We start from the raw sequence: 23,904 nt of genomic DNA on the forward strand, positions 1-23,904 counted from the left end.
AAAGGCATGTCATATGCAGACAGGCTAAAAGAATTGAATCTGTTCAGTCTTGAACAAAGAAGACTACGTGGCGACCTAATTCAAGCATTCAAAATTCTAAAAGGTATTGACAGTGTCGACCCAAGGGACTTTTTCAGCCTGAAAAAAGAAACAAGGACCAGGGGTCACAAATGGAGTTTAGAAAAAGGGGCATTCAGAACAAAAAATAGGAGACACTTTTTTACACAGAGAATTGTGAGGGTCTGGAATCAACTCCCCAGTAATGTTGTTGAAGCTGACACCCTGGGTTCCTTCAAGAAGCTGCTTGATGAGATTTTGGGATCAATAAGCTACTAACAACCAAACGAGCAAGATGGGCCGAATGGCCTCCTCTCGTTTGTAAACTTTCTTATGTTCTTATGTTCTAAGGCTTGTAATACAGAGGTGAGGCCTCTTTGCTTAAATACATGAATGGAAAGAGTGTTTGTGACGAGGGAATGAAAAGCAAGGGCCTCCCCTTGACTGCTGCTGCCCACCTACAGCTGGGAAGCAAGCTTCTCCTCTCCCAAGAAAAAACAGCCTGGGAAAGCAGCGAGAAACCGTACCAGGAATGATGGACCTTGACAGGGAGAAGAACAAAGGAGAAGTCCAAGCTCCTGTCCATGAAACTTAACCCATTACAAAAGAGTAGCCTCCCAAAATAAAACATGGAGAGATCACCAAGTGGAACTGGAAACATGTGCCTTCCAACCTTGAGCTGCAATAGTAGAAACTGAGAGCCAAGAGGCTTCGTTATCTCGCCTAGGTAACTCCAACAAGAAACACCAACCCAAGAACTGCCCATAGACATAATACTCGACGCAAATGAAAGATTAACAAGAAAGGCTGAACCAGCAGACTCCAGCTGATAAATGTTGCTTCTTATTCTCGATGCCCTCCTTTCCCACAATTAGAACATTCTGCAGGTTTTAGCAAGTTGTCTAATTTGAATTGTTAATAAAAGATACAGTACTGTTGAGGGATTATATTCTTGGAATGATTCAGTAGAGCATGTTCTTAAATGCCATTAATTCAGAAGCACTTCCAAATGGAATGTTGTTGGTAGCCAAAATAAACAGACAAACAAAAACGGACTAATACTAAATGAAAATACAGTGCACGGACAGACACACTGGCAAACACGGTGAGATTTGAACACACAAATATTGTGCTGGTCCCACCAGCACGCAATAGCAATTGTAAACTATTTCTCCTCCTCTCTCTCCCGTTCTCCACTCACCGAACACCCAACCGTGAGTATGTGAAAACGTACCTCTATATATACTGTTGTGCTGGGACCCAATTACGAATTAATTATTCACTTGAATTCCAGCACGTGAATTAATTATGTGCAACCTCGTGCTCACATTTTAACTACTTTAAATGTACGTGAAGTGATGTACAATCCCGTGCCACAAATTTTCGACTGGATTTACGTCAGGGCTCTGACTGGGCCACTCAAGGATATTTACCTTTTTGTTCCTTAGCCACTCCAGTGTAGCTTTGGCTGTGTGCTTTGGATCATTGTCATTCTGAAAGGTGAACTTCAGTTCCAGTTTTCTTGCAGAGGGCAGTGGGTTTTCCTCAAGGAATTCTCTGTACTTTGCTCCATTCATTTTCCCTTCTATCCTGACAAGAGCCCCAGTCATTGCAGATGATAAACATCCCCAAAACATGATGCTGCCACCACCGTGCTTCACAGTAGGGATGGGGTTCTTTGGGTGATGCACTGTGTTGGGTTTGTGCCAAACATAGCGCTTTGCATTTAGGCCAAAAAGTTCCATTTTAGTTTGGTCATCCAGTTTGGAGGGTTGGCCTGATCTAGGCAGGGTCTTGGTGGTGCCATGCACTTCCACTTCTGAATAATCATCTTGACCTTGCTCCAAGGGATTTTCAAGGCCTTTGATATTTTTTATACCCATCCCCTGATATGTGCCTTTCAGCAACTTTGTCCTGGAGTTCTTGGTGCTCATAGTTGAGTCTTTGCTTTGAAATGTACTATACAACAAAGGGAACCAACAGGAACTGCTGAATTTATCCTGAAATCATGTGAATCACTACAATTTAACACAGGTGGAGGCCACTTAACTTGGGGTGTGATTTTGAAGGCGATTCTCTACACCTGAGCTAATTTAGGATTGCTATTACAAGGGGGGTGAACACTTATCCAACCAAAATATTTCAGTTTTTATTTTTACTTAATTTTCTACAAATTTCTTGAATATTTTTTCACTTGGAAGCTGTGGGGTAGGATGTGTAGATAAATGAAAAAAAAACTATTTTAATGCATTTTAATTCCAGGCTATAAGACAACAAAATGTGAACATTTTGAAAGGGGTGTAGACTTTCTATAGGCACTAATATATACATACATACATATATATATATATATAATATATATATATATATATATATATATATATGAATATATATATATATATATATATATATTGTAAACGATCCTCGCACTCACGGAGTTCGTTGCCCCTTTAAAATAGACCCAGGACACAGAAAATTGATTTTTTTTACGGCGCTGACGCGCACTTTTTAATAAACACAGAAATGAAAACAAAACAAACACCTAGCTCCCTCTTGGAGCTCTGACTAAACATAGACTGGTTCCTCACTAAACCACAGGACAGCAGGACCTGACTAAGCCGCTTTACCTCTTCAAACGACTGGACACACACGCACGGGCTCTTCACTCAGCACTCACCTTCAATACGACTGGACACACACGCAGTCGGGCTCTTCACTCAGCAGCCCCGATCAGTCTGGCTGCCTCCCAAATACCCTGCACCTGTCTCTAATTTATAATTACGACCAGGTGCCGAGGATTAACTAAATCATTAAAACAATTACACAATTAAACCCCATAACACCCAAATGTGCATTCTCACAAGGTTTTTAGCAGGGAAGGATTTTAACCCCCTCCCTGGTACCTTACAATATATATATATATATATATATATATATATATATATATATATTAATATATATATATATATATATATATATATATAGAGATATATTGGGAGTATAATCGGTTGTGGATACACCCCTTACACTACATTTCCATTAGACACACATTTGTTTCAGCATGTGTTTCTCTGGTCACTAATCCCTCCTATCTTGTGGTTTTGTTTCTTTATCAGTCAGTTCTTGTCACATCAATGTATTTGTATCTTCACCTTTTATAGGTATTTTTTCCCCCAAAATTGCAAAAATAGTTACAAGTTTACAATAGTAAATGTGGACATTCATTCTATTATTTGCTATGCAAAATCACCCAGGAAGCCAGCCAGCCAGGAAGGGGGTGGAGTCACACCACCTGACATCATCGTCCTAAAGAGGTATGTGATGTGTCAGTCATGGATTGGAGGAGATGTGACTGAACTAGCTATCGCAGGGGGCGTGACTAAGGATATAACTGGTGATGTGACGATGTAATCTGTTCCTTTGATGTGGTTACAAGATTGACCAAAAAGGAAATGGACTGTGTAAAACCAATTGTGAGTGTTAAGTGTTTTGTTTATTTTGTGGAAACTGTCTGTGTCACTGATAGATGGCTAACAAGAACCGAGAGTTGTCGCTACAGGCCAGCATCAAGCCTGGACTACACTATACCACTATTCACTGTAATTACCTTGCACCAGCACCTGAACTCACAGCCATTGTTGGGTAGAGTCAGCATTACTATTTCACAGTCTCAAACAGAGAACAACGCAGAATAAAGAACTGTTTTGAACTGTAATTTTGTGTCTGTCATTGTTGGAGCACTTGCATCACCTATTCACATGAGCACTGCAAGCCACACGTTTACAAACCTGTTTGGTTATTATTGCACTCCTTAACTTGCACAGTCTACTATAAGAAAGTGCCTTTGACTGACGCTCTTCATCCACTAACTATCCTGTCGCACACCCTGGCCAGCTGGCTGTCCTGCAGGACCCTCTCCTACTACCCAGACCAAGGGGAGGTTTCATTACAGCATGGTCCCTTTAAACCACAATAGACATGCCAACTCTTCTTATTAACTCAGTCTTATGGGTCTAGTTCCCCTTCCAAAGTAATGTTCGTACCATTAATTTATAATTTGTCCAAATTGTATTTATTATTGCGTGTAATTACATGGTCCGGACCATAATAATAATAATAATAATAATAATAATAATAATAATAATAATAATAATAATATTTATTTATTTATTTATTTATTTATTTATTTATTTTTTAAAGAAATTATTTCTTGTTTTAATATTTTTTGATAAAAATTAGTTTTCATTTGTTCTTATTATAGAAAAAAAATCTTGAAATAAGAAACTTTTTCTTCAGAAAAGCATTTTTCCAGTGTAACTAATGTACATCACCGTTAATCAGGAAAAAACAGAGTGAGATAAATGCAAGGAGAAAAGCAATGATGGATGCAACTTTGTTCAATGAGATAAAGGAAGTCAGTACATTAAAACCTAATAGCAGTTGAGGCAAGTCACTTTAAAGTACAGACTCCTCCAGGCGAAGGATCAGAAAGATAAAAGTGCAACCCAAGCAGGGGGAGCTGCTTGGAACCCTTCCCAAGGACCCAGTCCTGTTTTATTCAGGGTGTTCCAAAGGCTTCTTCATGGAACTCACAGTCCTCACGTTTAACCCCTTTCAATAAACCCCCCTGCGCAATGATATATGGATTCATAAATCGTTCCCTGACCCCTTTGCTCTCGAGTTTGGCAGACTTGCACAGATGACACAATACAATGACCTACTGTCTTTGACATGCGACATGTACAAATAATTAGCTTCAGAATAATAAGACTATCGGATTCCCCATAAAAATGTCTGCTCGGGGGGTGGGGGGGGGGGGGGACTGGAAGCCTTATCAGGCTTGAACAGCGTCAGCTGTGTTTTTCACTCCATTCTTCTGTGAAAAGAAAGTAACAATGCCACACACTAGCATGAAACAACTATGCACCATAGAACATAAGAACATTAGAAAATTTACAAACGAGAGGAGGCCATTTGGCCCATCTTGCTCATTTGGTTGTTTGTAGCTTATTGATCCCAGAATCTCATCAAGCAGCAGCTTGAAGGATCCCAGGGTGTCAGCCTCAATAACATTACTGGGGAGTTATTTCCAGACCCTTACAATTCTGTGTAAAAAAAGTGCCTCCTATTTACTGTTCTGAATGCCCCTTTATCTAATCTCCAAGACCTGAATATAAAGTGTTTCTCTTTAATGGGGTTTTAATTATTTATTCTTATTATTAATATAATGACCTATAGGACTCTATTCAAGGACTCTATTCAAGCAGCGTTGTGCTCTTTTGTTGAAATACCAGCATGCACCATGTATATAACATGCATTACTGAGCACTTTGGGTTCCACTGCACATAAACCCCTCTTGAATGCTGCCCTAGCAAAAACACCATAATAGATTCAATTGCAGTATATTCTGCGTCTCGCTCTACCCAAGTATACAGTAGCATGCAAAAATGGTAAAATAATTTGTAAAAGTGTGCACGTTATCTTCTAAGAATTACGGGAGAAAGTTCTGTGGGTTGCTGTAGTTGTCAGAGACCTGCTCACAAACCATGTCAGAAATACTGTTTGGCACCATTACTGGGGGTTGTACTGCATTGAATTCCAGCTTCCACACAAAGACTTTCATGAAATACAAGCACCAATAAATTGCACTGTACTATATTCAAGGCTTCAGTAAAAGACAAATAATGATACAATAAACAAATTAACCAAGTATGCGTTTAAGGATATAAGAATACATATCTGCACACCACTTGCAAAATGTTGGAATCTATATGCAATGCTTTTGTAGAAATTTGTTTAATCCAATTGTTACACATATATGTAATATCAATTAAAAAAAAAAAAAAAAAAAAACTAAACCCATTTCTCCCATAAAGCCTGTAAGAATACCAGAGAGGGTTCAGGCAGAATGGTTTGTAACCGCACCTCAGTAGGAAGCACACATTGAGAATGGTTGTATACTTCAGTACTTAGCATGAAGAAAACACGCAGTTCAGTGAGCACTGTGTGTTACTTTCAGTTCAGTTCTTAGTGTGGCAAAACACATAGAAATCCAAAACAGTATTTGGGAAAGCCCTGAGAAATACCTTTTGAAATAACATTTTCATGTATTTTCAACTCAACAGGTTTCAAGGCAAGTAGATATAACAATGACACATGGAATATGACACAATCCATCACCCATAGCATTAAATGCTCAATCATAAATTGAGATAAAATAATAAAAAGGTGTGTAATTAAACTAATCAGTATAAACAACGCAAAGGAATAGTGACATTATGAGAAAGCACAGGTAAGCAAGGTAAATCACATATAGGTATGTGTCACAAAGACAGCCGGGGTGGGGGATGTCAAACCAGAAACAGGACCCAGGAAATAAACAGAGAGAGAGGTGGAGAATGGTTTCGCTCAACGTTTAATGACTGATCAGACAGTAAATAAAAGGTTTGTAACAAAACAAAAACACAGGACACGGCACATTCACCAAAACAAAAGAGACAAACAAAACGGACTATACAGAGAAAACACGGTGAGCTTCTATTTTTCTTAATACGATTACAATTACCTCCGTCTCCAATCCCGTTCTCCTCTCACCGAACACACAACCCCAAGTGGGTGAAAACATGTAGCTTTTATGCAACTGTACCGAGACTCGACTGCGAATCAATCATTCAATTGGAGTCGCGGTACAACTGCACATGAATTAATAAAGTGCAATTCCCCATGCTCACATATTATTATGTTTTACTTGCACGTGAAGTGCTGTGCAATCCTTGTGACAAAATACAAATATACATTTTAAACACTCGTGTTACACAGACCCATTTATATCCCGTGTACCAATAAGAACATAAGAAAGTTTACAAACAAGAGGAGGCCATTCGGCCCATCTTGCTTGTTTGGTTGTTAGTAGCTTATTGATCCCAGAATCTCATCAAGCAGCTTCTTGAAGGATCCCAGGGTGTCAGCTTCAATAACATTACTGGGGAGTTGATTCCAGACCCTCACAATTCTCTGTGTAAAAAAGTGCCTCCTATTTTCTGTTCTGAATGCCCCTTTGTCTAATCTCCATTTGTGACCCCGGTCCTTGTTTCTTTTTTCAGGCTGAAAAAGTCCCTTGGGTCGACACTGTCAATACCTTTTAGAATTTTGAATGCTTGAATTAGGTCACCACGTAGTCTTCTTTGTTCAAGACTGAACAGACTCAATTATTTTAGCCTGTCTGCATATGACATGCTTTTAAGCTCGGAATAATTCTGGTCGCTATTCTTTGCACTCTTTCTAGAGCAGCAATATCTTTTTTATAGCGAGGTGACCAGAACTGCACACAATATTCAAGATGAGGACTTGTCAGCCTTTTTTATAGCTTCCCCACATTGTCTAAATGAAGACATTTCTGAGTCAACAAAAACTCCTACGTCTTTTTCATAGATTCCTTCTCCAATTTCAATATCTCCCATATGATATTTATAATGTACATTTTTATTTTCTGCGTGCAGTACCTTACACTTTTCTTTATTAAATGTCATTTGCCATGTGTCTGCCCAGTTCTGAATCTTGTCTAGATCATTTTGAATGACCTTTGCTGCTGCAACAATGTTTGCCACTCCTCCTACTTTTGTGTCGTCTGCAAATTTAACAAGTTTGCTTACTATACCGGAATCTAAATCATTAATGTAGATTAGGAATAGCAGAGGGCCTAATACTGATCCCTGTGGTACACCACTGGTTACCACACTCCATTCTGAGGTTTTTCCTCTAATCAGTACTTTCTGTTTTCTACATATTAACCACTCCCTAATCCATGTACATGTGTTTCCTTGAATCCCAACTGCGTTCAGTTTGAGAATTAATCTTTTAAGCAGGACTTTGTCAAAAGCTTTCTGGAAATCTAAATAAACCATGTCACATTCTTTGCAATTATCCATTATCGATGTTGCATCCTCAAAAAAATCAAGCAAGTTAGTTAGACACGATCTCCCTTTTCTAAAACCATGTTGACTGTCTCCCAGGACCCTGTTACCATATAGGTAATTTTCCATTTTGGATCTTATTATAGTTTCCATAAGTTTGCATATAATAGAAGTCAGGCTTACTGGTCTGTAGTTACCTGGTTCAGTTTTGTTTCCCTTTTTGTGGATCGGTATTACGTTTGCAATTTTCCAGTCTGTCGGTACCACCCCTGTGTCAAAAGACTGCTGCATGATCTTGGTTAGCGGTTTGTAAGTTACTTCTTTCATTTCTTTGAGTACTACTGGGAGGATCTCATCCGGCCCAGGGGATTTGTTTATTTTAAGAGCTCCTAGTCCCTTTAACACTTCTGTCTCAGTTATGCTAAAGTTATTTAAAACTAGATAGGAACTGGATGAAATGTGGGGCATGTTGTCAGTATCTTCCTTTGTAAAAACTTGTGAAAAGTAATCATTTAATATATTTGCTATTTTTTTTTCTTCATCTACGATTTTGCCATTTGTATCTCTTAAACATTTAATCTCCTCTTTCAATGTTCACTTGCTGTTGTAATATTGGAAAAACATTTTGGAATTGGTTTTAGCTCCCTTAGCAATGTTCATTTCTATTTCTCTCTTGGCCTTTCTAACTTCCTTTTTGACTTGCGTTTGCAGTTCTGTGTACTTTTTCTGCGTACTTACTTTTTGGTCTTTTTTAATGCTCTGTAAAGTGCCTTTTTTCACTGAATATTTTTTTTAATTGATCTATTAAACCATTTTGGCAATTTAGTTTTACATTTAGATTTGTCTACTTTAGGGATGTAATTGTTTTGCACCTCTAGTACTACATTTTTGAAGAACAAACATCCTTCTTCTGTGGGTGTTTTCTCTATTTTACTCCAATCTACTTCTGTTAGTCTCTGTTTCATACCTTCAAAGTTTGCTTTTCTAAAATTGTAAACCTTAGCTTTAGTCATTACTTTTGGGGTTTTAAAAAACACTTTAAATGAGAACATGTTGTGGTCTGAGTTTGCCAGTGGTTCTCTGACCTCTGTTTTAGTTATTCTATCTTCGTTATTTGAAAAGACTAAATCAAGGCATGCCTCCCCTCTAGTCGGTGCCTTGACAAATTGTGTTAGGAAGCAGTCATTTGTCATTTCCACCATTTCTATTTCATCCTTCGTGCAGGTTTTCCCATTTTATGTGAGGGAAGTTGAAATCCCCCATTAGTATGGCTTCTCCTTTGCTACACGCATTTCTAATGTCAATGTATAACAGATTATTTTGTTCACCGTCTGAATCTGGCGGTCTATAGCATGCTCCTATTATTATGCCCTTTGAATTTTTGTCCGTTATTCTGACCCATATTGATTTGGCTTTATTTTCTTTGTCCAGGTTTAACACCTGGGCTTCAAGATTGTTTTTTATGTATAGCGCTACCCCTCCACCTCTTCTGTCCTGCCTGTCTTTCCTATACAGTGTATACCCACAAATATTATATTCTTCCCCATCACTCTCAGACAACCAAGTTTCTGTAACACCTATCACATCAATAACTATACACCAACATTAACACATAACATATAACAGAAAATACACACAGGGGCGGGCACTTTGCCACAGTATGGTAAGGCCTGTTGTAGATATCACATCTTTACATGGCCGTTTCCTTTATTCTAATTTGGTTGTATTTGTTTGTACAAACAGCATATAAGAACCAGAAAAGTTTGAGAACAAGAAAAGGCCATTCAGCCCATCAAGGCACCCCTTGTTAGCCCATCATTTTCCCCTAGTGGGAAAACTAATTTAAAAGTTTCTAGTCTTTTTTTAAAATGTTCCCAGTGTTTTAGATTCTACTACTTCATCGGGTAGGCTATTCCATGCATGCACAACTCTCTGTAAAAAAGCAATTCCTACTTTCTGTTCTAAACTTACTTTTACTCAGCTTCAACTTATTCCCTCTGTGCTAAATGTGAAGTATTGTCTTGTGTTAACTTTATCTAAACCATTTATTATTTTAGAAACTTCAATCAAGTCCCCTCTTTCCCTTCTTTCTAGGCTGAATATATTTAATTAAGTCCTGGGATCTGCCAATTACATGTCCTCCTCTCATGTAGAATGCATGCATGCCATTTCATCCATTGTGATTACTGTGGCGAGACCCTGATCTCCCTACGGAGTCTGGTGCACTGTAGAGACTCAATGTACTTTCTCTACCATTATTCCAACTTGGCAGGAATGACGACTGGAACTCTCACTACAGATCTTGATTATGATTTTTACCAATTGATACTGTTTTCCAGGCCACATTACAAATGTGAGCTGCGGCTTCCAAAACAAGTTCTTTGAGAGTTCTGTAAAATATTAGTCTGGACGTCACATTCCATAAGATGAGGTTTTGTTTATGATCTGCTGGAATGCGTTATGAATGTATCACATCCCCCACGAAGGACTGCTTATATAATTTGTGTATGTTGTTCTCTTGGTAGCAGATGTGGGTCTGACTTTCCAAGCACTGTAGTCTTAAACTAAGACTACTAAGTGTTGTGTAAATGGCGAGCAGAAGATCCGTCATGAGAACGTTTCTTCAGCCTTTCTTCCTCTGGAATATGGCAGATCACTGCATTGCTTGGACAAATTTGGGTCATAAAGAAACTAGAAGATGTAATTTTTATGTGAAAAGTCTAACCTGGTGTTTTATTTACTGGAAATAAAGGAGGAATATGGTTACTAGAGATTCAGTAAAAATGTTCCTTCTAAATCGATATGAATAACATCAGCGTTATTATGACTGTGATGACACCCACTCTCTTTTCCATTTAAATTTACAGTATAATCGTAAATCTCGAAAAATTACTCACTTCTAAATCTTTTGTAGTCATTTTTGTATTACTTTAGTATAAATACATGTTAATTTGGATTCATAAGTTGTTTTTTTCTGACTTTATGTGAACGAAAAGACAGAAATTCGCCCGTTTTCTCATTGGAAATAGTGATATTTTGAAATTTACCTGTCCTGGTCACAAATGCAAAGTTTGTGGGGAATAATAGCCATTTTCTATACTTTTGAGGCATAAGCAATTAGGAAATAACACTTACTACCCAGGAACAAAAATTGTGTTACATAGTGTAATTGCGAAGCATATGACATGGTTTATTTAGACTTCCAGAAAGCTTTTGACAAATTAAATGAAACACATGTACATGGATTAGGGAGTGGTTAACATGTAGAAAACAGAAAGTACTGATTAGAGGAGAAACCTCAGAATGGAGTGTGGTAACCAGTGGAGTACCACAGGGATCAATATTAGGTCCTCTGCTATTCCTAATCTACATTAATGATTTAGATTCTGGTATAGTAAGCAAACTTGTTAAATTTGCAGACGACACAAAAATAGGAGGAGTGGCAAACACTGTTGCAGCAGCAAAGGTCATTCAAAATGATCTGGACAAGATTCAGAACTGGGCAGACACATGGCAAATGACATTTAATAGAGAAAAATGTAAGCTACTGCATGCAGGAAATAAAAATGTGCATTATAAATGCCATATGGGAGATACTGAAATTGGAGAAGGAATCTATGAAAAAGACCTAGGAGTTTTTGTTGACTCAGAAATGTCTTCATCTAGACAATGTGGGGAAGCTAAAAAAGGCTAACAAGATGCTTGGATACATTGTGAAAAGTGTTGAATTTAAATCAAGGGAAGTAATGTTAAAACTGCACAATGCATTAGTAAGACCTCATCTTGAATATTGTGTGCAGTTCTGGTCACCTCGCTATAAAAAAGATATTGCTGCTCTAGAAAGAGTGCAAAGAAGAGCGACCAGAATTATTCCAGGTTTAAAAGGCATGTCATATGCAGACAGGCTAAAAGAATTGAATCTGTTCAGTCTTGAACAAAGAAGACTATGGGGCGACCTAATTCAAGCATTCAAAATTCAAAATGGTATTGACAATGTTGACCTAAGGGACTTTTTCGAACTGAAAAAGGAAACAAGGACCAGGGGTCACAAATGGAGATTATAAAAAGGGGCATTCATAACAGAAAATAGGAGGCACTTTTTTACATAGAGAATCGTGAGGGTCTGGAATCAACTCCCCAGTAATGTTGTTGAAGCTGACACCCTGGGATCCTTCAAGAAGCTGCTTGATGAGATTCTGGGATCAATAAGCTACTAACAACCAAATGACCAAGATGGGCCGAATGGCCTCCTCTCGTTTGTAAACTTTCTTATGTTCTTAATCATATTATGATATCCCACCAGTCGATGCCTTCTGTATTTCCATAGGCCGACAACAATAACTGATTCACCACAACTTCCATTTAACAATATAAGATCCCAAGAGCATTTCTTTTTTTTAAATGAAGTTACTGACCAGCCAAACCTTCAACCTTGCCAAGAAAACATGCATCACTTGTACTGCACCATATGGGTCCATTACGGTGTGAATCAGTCCAATCTTAAATACATACAAAACAAAATGCATTCACAGGGCTTTTTGAGAAGCTGCCTAAACAGTTTCATTGGTCACATTTACACATCATGTACTGACTAGACTAACAATGTTTTCAATGTTCCTATAGTAATACAGCACAAGATTGAACCACTTTGCAATCTCGATGGCTTCCATATTATTACCAGTAAATATTTTGTTAACTGTTGGCAAGAGAATAAAAATGAGTGAGGTCAGGCGAGAGAAATGAGGAGTGTAAATAAGGAAAGAACAAAAGGAATTCATACAGCGCTTGGAGCCTGTCTGGTATACAGTCCCACTCTGGAATGACTTCTCCAAGCAACATTAGAAATGCCTTTGCATTGAATTAAAAGCTAATTCAACGAATGGGATGTTCAGTGGCTGGCACTGGGTACATTTCCAGTCACAACTATGTGAGGAGACAGGTAGATGCTCAATAAAAAAGGTGCTTGCATAGTAATAATAATAATAATAATAATAATAATAATAATAATAATAATAATAATAATAATAATAATAAAGCCATGCTACAGAGTCTGTCCTTATTTACCAAAAGTGTATTGTTCAAACATTTGTTTAATACTGTCTTAACAATAGATTCTAAAGCAAGTAAATCCACATGGACCAGGCTAGTCTTGGCTTATGCAGGGCAGCATTTCTGTTAAACCTGTCCATATCAACTGGCTGTGTGTTCCACATGGAGAGACATAAATAACCTAGAACTGTATTTCATTTCTAAAAACAGACTTTAAAATAGTAAGACAAAAATCTTGAAATATCTCATACACGTTTACTACATGTTATATTTGCAAATTAGTAGTACTTTTCATGTTTGAATATTCTTTACAATTGTATTGAATATTTATATTCTTTCATTTTGATGAGCTGGACCATTAAAGTATGAATCGTATCATATTACAGTAAAAACAACCTCTTGAGAGTAAAATAAACCTGGTACCCAATTGAGTTACCTATTAAAGAAAGAAGACAAGCATTCGACTGTGCGCTAGAATGTGTGTTATTAATTTCAGACGTCATTCATTCATGCATTGCTTTCTTGCATGGTATCTTTTTGATAGTCAATTATACATTTTATTATACGAACCAATACGAACATAGTAATATTTGTCACTGAATACATTTCAAGCAATATTTGTTTAACTATTTCAATATTTGACCAAACAGTACACATTTATTTTTTATGATGGTTTTATTGTCATTCTACATAGTAGAGCAAACACTTTTCTTTTAGTAAAAATGTCCATAGTTGTTGAGGGCATTTCTTTTTTCAACATATGCGATGGTCTAAGATTCAGCAAGATCCACACTAATTTCTCTATGGTTTTTACTGTACTGTTTGTTTTCAGTCAGTGTTTGAGATATGGTGATAAACACACAACAAAGGCACACTAACTTAAACTGAACTGGAACAGCTATTAAAAGTCCAGTTCATAGGTGGATGTTCAAAGAACCTTAAAGATGCATCTTACATGCACTGATACATTCTGAACTGAGTATTTCAGCCACCCCAGCCGTTAGAGATACATGATATTAAATCAGATTGCATGATTGATATCAACACGCCAGATTTGTCACTAATAAATTGCAGCCAAATAAAGAAAAATAGAAAAGGAATGTCTGCTTTTGATGCAAATGTGTTTTCAATTATTGCAAGTGCAATGCTATAAAAAAATGTTTGAAGCGGTATCACAAAGTTCTGCATGTTTTAAATGTTGGCTTTCATCACACATATTGTGTTTCTTGTGCGTGTCTTGTTTTCCATATGCTGTTGCCTGGGCTCTGGCTACTTCAAACAACAAGTTCCCAGCCTGAGGGCCCAGACGCACTCAATAAAAGTTCATCTGGGGTAAACAGAGCACACACAAACATTTGCACTCTGAAGTGTGGAGTTAAATCATTAGGGTGTTTTATGAGTTGTAATGACCCGCTTATGTGTAAGCAGAGGAAGTGAGCCATTGTCTCTCATGCTGTGTTACAGAATAATTACAATTAAAATGTTATCACTTCTTTTACCCTCAGTTTCTTTTCTGAAGAAATGATAATTGCTTGCCGTTAAAACGTTTAAACTCTGTTAACACCCCTAGTCTAGATGTTGCATTGTATCAGGGTAACCTGTCTGACTGCTTTAGTTAGTGCCGCTGTGAAGGGTGATGGAGATGTCCTCAAGATGCGCTGCAGACAGGAGACCTGATGCTGGTTTCTAAGATGGGATTATTAATGGGGATAATAGGGAGAGCTTGACCAACTGAAACTAACAGACCTTCCTACCTATGAGTGAAAAAACACCAACGAACCAACTTCAGCTAGACTGAGAAGGCAGGGTTTCAAAAGTGGGCAAATGAGAACTCCAGTGCTAATCAGCAAATCATATGTAGCATTGATATTGGCATTTTCAAGAGGTTGTTATTCCTATATTGTCATTAAAAAATCATGCTAATGTGAGCTCTGACATTATGCTGATTTACGAGATAATATTACTATCTTAACGAGCAGGGCTTCTTGCTACTATTTCTTTTGTTTGCGTGGGAATTTAAAAGCGAATCTGTCTTAATTGTCATAGTTTATCAGGAGTTAAATTGCACTTGGGGAGGGTTTTAATTAACGAAAGACTATAACTCACCTTGAAACAGAAATTTAAAAGACTGCAGCTGTGATGCCGATGACATAGAGGTTACCTAGATGACTCAGTATTTGCAGTTGTTGAAATATTTTAGACTTATTTGACTTGTGGTTGTGAATGAGATTTGTTCACTTGTTTTAACAATTTGTAAGTTTAAGCCCAGAACACACTACCTGATGACATCGCAGGAAGGGGCAATGGGGCAAATCAATAGGCGAAAAGATAAGCCTATGGCAGTAACAAATATCTACAATTTTGGCTTGAACCACATATGACTGGAGACATGCATGTATTCTCTCTCTCTATTAAACACACACGCACACACAAGCATGCATATATACCTACATACATATTGTACACACACACGGTATTCCATTGGTTTGTATATAATGTCCGTGCCGATACTTTTGGAAAATAAAAGCTGACAGCCCCACATTGTACTTTTTAACTATTGGACAAAATATATTTACAGAATATTTAAAAACTGCAGCTATAATCATGATTAGTTTTAACAGCGCTATAATTAAATTATACCAAATCAAGTTTTTTATTTACAGTGAATGGTGTGGCAGAGCAGAGCTCTGCCCTTTATAAATTGGCAGTTATGGGGTTAAATTCCCCTACCTGCCTGGGTTTATTGTGTTCAGGTGGCTGGGGTTGATTAGAGTAATTAACAATCAATCAGCACCCAGCCACCTGACATAAAAGGAGGCCTCAGCTTTCCATTAGTGAGAGGAGGGAGCTGAGGAAGCAAGCTTGTGCTTGTGCTTGTGCTTGTGCTTGTGCTTGTGCTTGTGCTTGTGCTTGTGCTTGTGCTTGTGCTTGTGCTTGTGCTTGTGCTGTTTTTGGTTTTGTGTTTTTTTTTAATTTTCTCATCCAGTGAAGGCATTGCCCAGCCTGGAATCCTTTATTTTTGTAAGTCTAGTTTTGTGTCTTTCTATTTGTGTTTAAATCCCTTTGTTTTGGCCCTCATGCACTTTTATTTTGTGTTTATTTGTAATAAAAGTATTATTTTTTTGAATTGCAGTCTGTCTCTGGGCCTCTATCTACTCGCCAGCCTGTCGCAAAGGGTTTTTAAAATCTGTGTCATCCGATTTTTAACCACATGCCAGATAATCGTAAATCAGCATTGTACATGTAAACTTATCTAAATAAATGTACCTTCTGTATGACAAAATGCACAATTTTAAATTAAGTTTACAAATTATACACAAAAAGGATATTTTCATTAGAGAGCCGTCTCGCTGTAAGCTAGTAGTTTCCATAACAGCGAATTATGCTTCCATTCATTTCTCTTGATCCCATTAACATGCATTTTGATTAAAAACTTCCCCTTATTTAATCGTTGAGACAGGAAGTGATGTACGTGACCTGCGATATTTATACTTTTTTAACAAGAAATGCATTCATTAACGACCTTATCAACTCAATTTCAAAGCATTAACGGTTTGATTTAATTAACACATTTCATTTGAAAGTCACTTGCTACTAAAGCTCTCTTGTACCACAAGTTTGATACAATACACTGCTGTTTGAAAAGCCTGCCCACAGTACCCAGATATACCTGTCAGATCTACATAGGTGACTAATGACTTGAAACAGGCACACAAAAGCAATGTCTCCAATCCATTCTGACAAAAACCCTACTTTTAATGCAAAATACTGCAATTGAATCAACAGAGTATTGGGAGCTATTCACAAAAAAAGTATAATTTCATGAATTAAACAACATTTGACACTCGGGAAACTTAATTTTTTTTTTTACTGGCTTTAACATCAGCCAAGAAAGGGTTTTTGCATTAATACTAAATAGAAAGGACTCGTATTTCCTTTAATCTGATTGGTCAATATGAGGTCCCTAATCTCTGGTAAAGGACCTTGAATGTTATCATACTATGTCTAATCTCTGTTCCAAATCAATCCGCTGGAAAACACATAAATTCAGTATTCATTTATGTATTTTACATTTGTTTTGCTTGTGAAAGAAAATCTTGTGTTCTTGTGTACGACTCCTGAATGTTGTAGACTAAGTCTGCTTCTTTGCTGTCCTGCACGTTTAGTCTAGGTATTTAAATTTAGTACAGCAAATAAAGTAAAAATAGTGTTTGTTGTCAGCGACAATACAGTACCCACAATAGCAATGGTAACTGGTTTGAATGACAAGTTGTAGAACTCAAACAATTGGATACAGACTGATTAGTGTCAGCATCTATATTACAGAACATCATAACAACAGCAGCACTGTGCTCTCTTCTCTAATAAAGCCAGGCAGCTTTGAATAGACTTTGTGAACACATCGTCAGCAAGACATGACCAGCATTAACACATGTAGACGTCTAGATAGTTTAATTACTGAAACTTACACAAATTCACAAACCTGCGCTCAAATCCTAATTAACAAATTAAAAAGTTACTGGTACTTCTGTTCTTTTACCATCAGTTTACAAACCATGTTCGCTGTTGTGTGCAACGTACCTGAACTGAAGTACAGCTCCATGTAAGTAGAACATTGTTTTAGTACTGAGGCATTAATTCGGCTATTGGAAATACCCACAAAGCGACATCATCCACTGCTGGGAAATGAAGTCTGAAGTCTACCACACCACAGATGGAATTCTGAGCAAACCATATTACTCATGGAATACTGAGGAAAACGTTTCTATTCATTAACAACAAGAAATAGTGCTGTATAAAATCACAGAAAAAAATAATAGAAAAACTTTCAGTGTTATTTATTTGAACATATGCATTTTTTAATAGCAATAGAACCCTCATAAGTGGGCTTTACCATCTGGTAAGGCCCTTCTTGTTATGTTAATGGCATGAAGAGGGCCTTACTAGATGGGTTCGGGTTCTATTGGTTAAATAATACGATTTAAAAAAAAAAAAAAAAACCTCCAATGATCCAATAATTGTAAGGTTCTGTTCACCTACTTGTAGAGGCTGTCTGGTTCCAAACACTTAAAGACTACAGAGTAGATGATCGAATGGGAGAAGTCTGCGTGTCGCTTCCCCGCCACCACACAGGAGGACCCTAGACCAGACAGTAAATCATCTGCAAAGCTCAGCACCTCCCCTGGATAGACAAAAAGGACAGAGAGGAACATAAGCAAAGGAGAAATACAAGGGAAGTGATGCTCTAGAACCTCAAAATAAAAATGAGCATTTAAGAAATCTCCAACATACATGACTCTAAATAAAAAAAGGAAGAAGAAATATCTGCAAACAACACACAATAATAAACAGCGAAGAGGCTTGGTGCTACTGTACACGCTGGGAGGGATGGTAATATTTATTGCCCTGTTGAACATAAAAATCTGCCAAAAAACTTTTAAACTTCTGCAACAAATCCTGCCTCATTTGTGAAAGAAAAAAAAGGGTCATCCCTGTAACAAAAAATTTAATTAGAAAAATGAAAAAAAAAAGACAAAAAAAAAGGCCCTCATTTTATCAGCAGTGGCAACTATTAGCAACATAAATAAAAAGATATATAGGGTCAAGTTTGCTTTATACTCGGCCTCTTCAGCAATGAGAGCAACAAGAACAAGAACACTGTTTCTCCAAATCTATCCATGGATAATAAAATAGTGTGGGGTCCCAGGCGGCCATGCATCAGTGGAAAGTTCGGGTGCAAGTTTGATGAGAGGCCACAAACACAGGGAAGGAACCCAACTTAAGACTTTATTATTTCTCATGAGTAATGCATAACTCAATTCCCTACTGTAGCAGTATCAGTCCTGTACACATACAGGCGTTAAGCATATCGATAACGAAAAGGAGGTACAGAGAAAGACAATACATGACCTCCATTTATACTGAACCTGACCTTTAGTATCTCAAACGAGACACTGTCATGTTTTAAAGGTACAGCATAATAACATAATCATCACATACTTCAAAAACAGCACTTTCTATATATGCCATCAATTACCCATAGAGCTTGTTTAAAGTACAAATGACCCTACTCAAGTCACTGGAATGCAGACAGCTCCTGGGAGTCAGTGAAATCTTTTTTAACCTCTGAATGATTTATAATATTAGGAGACTTTATTAGAACACTGAGGCCCAAATTTATAAAGGAGAAAAACTGACCACAAAAAGCCACGTAATGTGTGTGTTCAGTACGGCCGCACTCACCGTCAAAATAACGACCTGTTTAATAAGACTAAGTAAAGCAGGCGATTCCGCAATCAACCAATTTAAATACCCCTCACCGCAATTAGCAATGGAGAATTACACACCTCTCACAATCAATAACGTGTTTTGTCAACCCTGCGTGTGTAGGCTGCGCATTCCAAAAGAAAATGAATGGCACACAAAGACAGCATGGTACTAGCCATGGTGATGAGGATGCTCAGCAGCAAAAATTGAAATGTACCAATATGGAATTGGAGATTTTGGTACAAGCAGTAATTGTAAGACATGAAGATGTGTTACAAGCTCGAAATACATCACCAGGACAAAGGAATCAAATATGGAATGTGTGGTGGCTTCTTAATAAACAAATGTACCACTTCAGAGTTTGTAGTCTAGGTTGCTATACATTATGACGCATCATCCAGTTACTGTGCTTTGCATATTAGTTCAACTTCTTATTTAGTATAGAATAATTCCAGGCATATAGACTTAAAACGTCAGAAACAATACATTTTATTTACTTACATCCACAGCAGTCAACAGGTGAATAATCTGTCCATTGTTGTACAGCAATATGTGCAGCAACAATACATCTTCATATGAACAGTCTTCAGTTTAACTACGACTTATATCTTCTTAAAGTCTTATGCAGTAACAACTCTCCTATTTCTTATGTGTGTCTGTATTTCTTATTCTACATATGATTTTAAAGCATATCTGTATGGTGTATATGGTTGAAAAACTGTACTAGCTCTAGCTACAACTAACTACATCATCTGTCCCTCTGTACTTTTTCTTTTACCGTTTTCTTTCCAACTCCAATTTAACAATACTGCCTGAACCAGTATTGTTAAACACCAGAATGCCATATTACAAAAAATAAATTCTGTAGACATTACTAAAACAAGGGTAGAGGCTGAGGTCTCACTGTATATGAGACGTTTTTCTTTTGAGCGCCTCGGAATATCGTTCCATCTTTTCTTAACCCCCTCCAGCATTCTTTTAATAATGCCCACACTCTAAGAAGTAAAGGCTCTTGTTAAAACCTTGCTTTGCCACTGTGGGGAGACCTTTTTAGGTGCTTCTAAGAACCTTTTCTACATGGATTCTATATTCTCTATTTGCAGACTTTCTGTTTTGTCATGAAAGCTATGAAACATAATTTGAAAATTGGAGTTTGCAAAACAAAACAGTAGTTTACAAACTGACTTGATCAGAAGTGTTAAACAATGAGCTCTTTGTTTCTTTGTCCTTGAAAACAATGTCTCCTTCTTGCTGCAGACAAATCTCCCACATTACCTTGCAGTGTATGTAGCATACTGTCTGACTGTGGCAAATTAATACCTGCTTTTCAGAGTTCTTAAAATAATCAAGTAAATACGAAGCCCGCAATTACTGGCAGCTTTAATAAATTAGACGGAATATTTAAGACCTCATTTGCAAAATCCCCTCCTAATTTTTACGGTTTCTTTCAGAAACGCCCCAGAATTACATATGTATATACACAATTACATATGCATCAAGGACTAAAGCGCACAAAGACATTGCTCCAGCAAATCATGTATTAATTGTGTGTTTATGCCATTGTGTGTGTTTTATAAATCCCATCCAAGAATTCAGAATCTTCAGCGCCCGTTTAATGGTCATAAAACATGAGCAATCCTTTATAAATCCAGGCCTGAGAGTTACATTGTGATGCTGCTTTTCACTTCCAAAACTCCCTCTAGAAATGTCCTATAAACTGTTTTCTTGTTCTTTTTACAGCATTTCGCATTATTTTGTTTTCAGGAACACTCTATGAGAGTGATAGACAAAAAATAATTGTTTATTGTGAAATATTAACACCTAAAATTGTTAACTGGGGTGTCTCAGAACTTAACACAGAACAAGCTGTTTTTAAACTAACAAATACTTTACTGAGAATGCACATGATCTTCTCGTAGTCTTCCATATAAAATAAATTCTGCCATGTACATAAAAAAAAAAACATTGCAGCAACAGCTTCACATGTTGACCCAAATCAAAAGATGTGATACTGCAATAGGAGTACATAATACTGGTAGTAAGGTATACAAAGCTATCTGTGAGGCATTTTCTGGGTGGGATTATCACCAGAACAGCACTGTAACACTACAAGAAGTTGGAGTACAACCCCAGTAAATAAACAAACAATCACATTGAATCCTAAACCCAAACACTTCCACTCTGTGCTGTATTTGCGGTTAGAGTATTATACTTGTTCAGATGTCCCAATGTGTTTATTAACAAGAACATGATGTTTGCAAAATACAATGAATAGGGTGACTAGTACTAGAGCTGATGTGACAGCAGTGTCACAAAGTTGGCAAAACATTTTGTTCCAAGACTGGCTGTGTCTGTTTCATTTACTTTCAATAGAACAACAAGTAACAACAAGAACGGTTTTGTGTAGGAGTTTGTATATAGCCTTTAGCAATATACCAACCAAGTAAAAGTTCAGTACCTGATCCAGAGTGAAGATAGAAGAAGCCCAACACTGACAGAGGTCAGTGGGTCGAAATGGATAAAACCGAGAGGATCTGGCTCATTGCAAAAACACACGTCATAAAAATGATGTCTGAGGAGTGATCAGGGAAGTCAATGCCAGGGTTCGAAGGAATAAATGCCACAGTGCTAGAATCAGGAGCTAGGCAATAGGCAACTTCATAACAGGTGCAGCAAAGTAAAGAAAAACTAGTCCTGCAAGGATAAGAAGATATTGAAATGCTGATCGTAATGAAGGAGGAAACTAACAAGAGAAATTCCTACAGCAGAGAGAATGAAGTAGAAAAAACTGAAAGGGAAAATATTGGGAAACAAAAGAAAAAACATGGAAGGAGTAAACAAAAACAGGAAGTACATCAATGGTCAGCTATGTCAGTAGTATGTGATCAAAGTTAAACAACAACAACCAATGACAGCAATACTATTTATTACCAAACACAGAGAATCTGGAGTAATGCAGCACAGCACTTTACAAAGCTGTAAAACAAAAAGAAATACCCAGGTCTTTACAACAAACTCCTTAAGCACAGCCTTGATAAGAAGCTCATGTATTGAAAAAGATGAAAATAAAGGAAAAATAGCTCTTCATGTGTGTATACACAAATAACAGGAAAAACAAAACAGCAAAAACGCGCCTGTATAATCCATACAAAGAAACTTAAAGAAATTACAATCAGATTGATCAGAACAGCGATTGGTAAGTAAATTTGAATGCTTTTTTGCCGATGTAACTACATCAGCTGGTTGAAGTAATTAATTATTTATAGTGTTCAGAACTGTGGTATATTGAAGTGAATTTAGATAGCGTGTAAACTGGACCAGCTGTAGACCTGCAGGACGGTATAAATTGGCAAACTGTCTTAGAATACCAGCCGTTCTAAGTGCCAGCCAGTCGAAGGGCTATATGTCCAAGGGCAGTCTGAGCTGTGGCAGTCAGAGTGAGGACAAGTAGAGCGAGAACCTTTTCCAAATCTCTCCCAGTAACTACCAGAGGCCTCATTCCCACCCTGACACCTAATGTCTGGATCCCCTGGAGAAAGCGTGCCCATTCTTTCTCCTCTGTTAGAATGAACACCGGTAAGTACTTGCTTCAGATACCACTACTAACTCCCACTCCCCTGTACTGCCTGCTACAAACTGTACATTCTCCTTCCTAAATTGACGTTCTCTGACAAACAAATCTCTGCTTCTCAATGAACTTATAACTGATACTAATCTTGATCTTCTCTGTCTAGGACAAACCTGGCACTCTGTAAATGATAAGCACTAGCTACATCTATCCACACCAAATGGCTACTCGCTCTTTGACAAGCCACGCCTTACTGGTAAAGGTGGGGGCACTGATGTTACTGCTGACTCTGTGATTGCCACCTCAACTCTTTCTATGCCAGTCTTCTCTTCCTTTGAGCATCTTGCTATGAAGCTCCCCTCTCCCATGTCCCTCACCCTTGCTGTTATCTATCAACCACCAAAGAATAAGCTTTTATTGCTGAGTTCTCGCAATTCCTCTCCCTAATCTGCACTTCAACTGACAAAATTCTACTCCTAGGTGATTTCAACATCCATATCGATTTACCTTCTTCCCCTCTAGTGACCAACTGTTACGCTCCTGGACTGTCTTGGACATTCACACCCATGGACACACCCTGGACCTGTTCATCAACAGAGGTCTTGATATCTCCAATCTCTGAGTTATGGATATCTCTCTCTCTGACCATTTCTTAATTACTGCCAATATTAATTTTCCCACACCTTCAGCTACTACTGATACTGCTTAAGTTTGCCAGCTGCATTTCTAAGTGCAAATGGAGGTCATCTGGACTCACACAGAGATCTGGATCGATCACCTTAGTAGCTATAGGCATGCGCTCGTTGCTGCCAGGGTGAAGAACTTTTCACAAATCATATCTATGGGACATGGTAAACCAAATATTCTCTTCAAAACCATTGATCAAATCTTGCATCCAGCCATCAATAAATCCACCTCCCATTCATCCTCCTCTCTTATCTGCCATGATTTACCCGCTTTCTTTCAGAACAAAATCAACACCATTTATTCTATACTCTTCTGCCACAAACCCAGTTTAGTACTTGATCACCTTGACTCCTTGAGTGCCC

General features: G+C 37.6%; 1 protein-coding gene and 1 long non-coding RNA gene across 4 annotated transcripts in view; one reads left to right on the forward strand and one right to left on the reverse strand.

Moving 5' to 3' along the window:
* Window positions 1-23,904, reverse strand: part of LOC121303624 (astrotactin-2-like) — a 728,767-nt gene that overhangs the window by 73,656 nt on the left and 631,207 nt on the right. For both annotated transcript variants that reach the window (XM_041234419.1, XM_041234420.1), the window contains one exon: window positions 18,061-18,202. In XM_041234419.1, the coding sequence (XP_041090353.1) occupies window positions 18,061-18,202 (142 nt within the window). The remainder of the gene's footprint in view (window positions 1-18,060; window positions 18,203-23,904) is intronic.
* Window positions 21,676-23,904, forward strand: part of LOC121303626 — a 76,238-nt gene continuing 74,009 nt past the window's right edge. The window contains exons 1-3 of one of the 2 annotated variants that reach the window (XR_005947821.1): window positions 21,676-22,483; window positions 22,768-22,863; window positions 23,378-23,454. This is a non-coding gene — a long non-coding RNA (uncharacterized LOC121303626). The remainder of the gene's footprint in view (window positions 22,484-22,767; window positions 22,864-23,377; window positions 23,455-23,904) is intronic. The other variant, XR_005947820.1, reaches the window with a different exon arrangement.

This window comes from Polyodon spathula, chromosome 34 (assembly GCF_017654505.1).
Source record: "Polyodon spathula isolate WHYD16114869_AA chromosome 34, ASM1765450v1, whole genome shotgun sequence".
NCBI classification, from domain to species: domain Eukaryota; kingdom Metazoa; phylum Chordata; class Actinopteri; order Acipenseriformes; family Polyodontidae; genus Polyodon; species Polyodon spathula.